The sequence below is a fragment of the Orycteropus afer genome, unplaced genomic scaffold (genome assembly GCF_000298275.1).
Source record: "Orycteropus afer afer isolate SDZICR_OR568_19922 unplaced genomic scaffold, OryAfe1.0 scaffold00460, whole genome shotgun sequence".
Lineage (NCBI taxonomy): Eukaryota > Metazoa > Chordata > Mammalia > Tubulidentata > Orycteropodidae > Orycteropus > Orycteropus afer.
In genome coordinates this window covers 463225-465797 of record NW_006922047.1, presented here as the reverse complement: position 1 = coordinate 465797, position 2573 = coordinate 463225, and the positions used below count along the sequence as shown (strand labels likewise).

Genomic DNA, 2573 nt, shown 5'->3' with positions numbered 1-2573 from the left:
CTACAGAAGTAGGATTGCCCAACCTTCCTTCCGAGGAGTGGCTGGTGGGTTTGAACCGCCAGCCTTCTGGTTAGCAGTCAAGTGCCTTAGGCACTGCGCTACCAGAGCTCCCATTGTATAATGTTATTTTATTTATTATTATTTCTATTGTGATATGATGGTGATTGTTTGAGTAATAACATTCCACTTCCCAGCTAAGCAATCTCAAATGAGTGGGGCAGCCTCTCTGGTCACCCTTTTCTCATGTGATAATGAGGGCCTGAGTCCCTGCCTCGCACCGTTGTTGAGCCGAGGGCATGAGGTGTCAGTGACTGCTGCATAGATCGGGGCCTGGGGCTTCAGGGGAGAGGGAAGGAGGAGAAACACAAATTGGGATGCCACCAGGGGCCCTGACAAAGAGGCTGAAGGAGGCCAGGGTACCATCAAAGGCTTGTGGGAGGGGGGGAGGGGGAAAGTTTCAGAGGTTTCTCTGACTGCTGATGGGAGGATGGGGCAGGGTGGAGGTGGGGCAAGGAGGGAAGTGAAGAACAAAGGTGAGGTGATGGGAGTCGGGGTGGGAATGGAGGGTGATTTGGGTAATTACCTTCTACAGAGCCCTACTGGGTGCAGGCTCTGGGCTCTGAGCTCTGAGGGAACAGCTGTGAACTAGACCAACAAACAATGGGGGAGGGCAGAAAACAAACAAGTTGACAAGTTCTGTGAAGGGTGAGAAGTGCTACGGAGCATGGTAAAGAGTGGCGGATGCTGACTGGGAAGGGTTTGGATCTTGTACACGGGGAGGGGTGTGTCAGAGGAAGTTTGAGCAAAGGCCTGAAGGAGGGGAGGGGAGAACCATGAGGTCACTTCATGTTTCCATAAGAAACTGTTTATCAGCATGCAAATCATAAGACCCTTCCCATTGTCCCAGATAGTAAGTAACTTAAAAACAAACATTGATAGAAGGAAAATCAAAGCAGGTATCTGAATTCTTGCTGGGCGTGGTGACCCACTAAGCCTCAGGGCCACGGAGGTGCTATAGATACCTTAGGACCCAACAGAGACTTTCCCCTTGGACTTATGACCGGGACCCAGGGTCCAGGCCACCTCCCTATGGATTTGTGTGAGTTGCCTGGACCTCGCTCTTCTCATCTATAAAATGGGACTCCCAACTGCCCCTGCTTTACAGGATTGTTTAGAGGAGTGAGTTAAAATAAGCAAGGCACTTAGAATTGGGCCCTACGCAGATTCAGGGCTTTATCAATAACAGTAGTGCTTTTGATTTTTTTTTTTTTTTAATTAGATGATGTGAGAGACAAGCCAGTCATGTGACTTATTCAAAAAGGAAACAATGTTCCTATCATATGATTCTCTGTTGACTACTGCAATCCCCATGCACCCCTGTTGTCCACCAGGGACACGCTGCTGTACAAACCCCCACTTAGGGACCAAGCAGCCCCTCCACACCATCTCTCCTCTTGGTGCCTGCCTTGCATCCACGGACAGCCCTTAGCCCTCCCCTAGTTCCTATTTGGAGGTGGGGGTCTCTGTGCCTCAGGGAGCTCTGGCGGCACAGTGGTTAAAACATTTGGCTGCGAAAAAAATGTCAAACCCACCAGCCACCCCGTGGGAAAAAGATGAGGCAGTCTGTTTCTGTAAAGATTACAGCGTTGGAAACCCTGTGGAGCAGCAACTCTATGGCAGTGGGTTTTGGGGTTTTTTCTGTGCCTCAGTTTCCTCGTCTGGCAAACGAAGGGAGGAGGTACTTTTAACTCAGATGACAACTCAAGGCTTTAAGCACAGGGCAGGGAGCTGGGAGGTATTTCTGACGTGGCTCCTGCCCAGCCTAAACCCCCTAATGGCCCACCCCACCAAGGAGAACAGCCAAGCCCGCGCTGAGCTCGGAGTTTGCCAGGCGCTCAAATGGCGGAACCGCAGGCAGAGGATTTGAAAGCAGGTTGCCGTCCCGGGCTGAGTCTAGGTTGCAGCCCATCGTGTGAGTGAGTGTGTTATGAGTGTATGTGTGTGAGTGTGTAGCGCCCCTGGGCTGTGTTTTCACTGCACTTTCCTGCCGGCTGCCAGCTGCTCCACCAGTTCCGGGGAGGGCCCTGGGCCACCCCCTCTTCATAAAGACCCGGCCACCGCGGCCACACAGTTGTCCAGCCTCCGGGAAACAGGCCGGCCCTGCCCCAGCCGCTTCCCCGCGGACCATGGGAGGCCCCCGCCGCGTCGTCTTTCTGGGTGAGAACTCCGGGCCCCACCGGGAGGGGCGTGGGACCCGCTCGACCGAGGAGGAACGGGAGGCAGCCTGGCGGCTCCGGGGCCACGGAGGAAGCCACATGCGCAGGCGGACCGCGGGCACATGGGGAGCGGCGCTGGTAGTGCCCGGGCACCCAGGCTGCTCTTCAGAGCTCGCTCCCTTTCTTACTAGGGTCTTAGGGCTCTCTACTGGGGCCACTTTGGAGGCTAAGAGGGGAAACTGAGGCAAAGGAGGGGGGGGGGAAACTGGAGCAAAGAGTGAGTGCCAGGACTCCGCAGGCAGCTGCTTTTAATATAGGGGTTGCTGGGAAGGGAGATGGGACCCCTCCACAGCTACG

The 2573-nt window shown here is 54.5% G+C and overlaps 1 protein-coding gene across 1 annotated transcript in view; it reads left to right on the top strand.

Moving 5' to 3' along the window:
• The first annotated feature begins 2186 nt into the window (after positions 1-2186).
• The window catches only part of ADGRE5 (adhesion G protein-coupled receptor E5), a 17374-nt gene continuing 16987 nt past the window's right edge, over positions 2187-2573 (top strand). The window contains exon 1 of the mRNA XM_042782757.1: positions 2187-2334. Coding sequence (XP_042638691.1) covers positions 2187-2334 — 148 coding nt within the window. The remainder of the gene's footprint in view (positions 2335-2573) is intronic.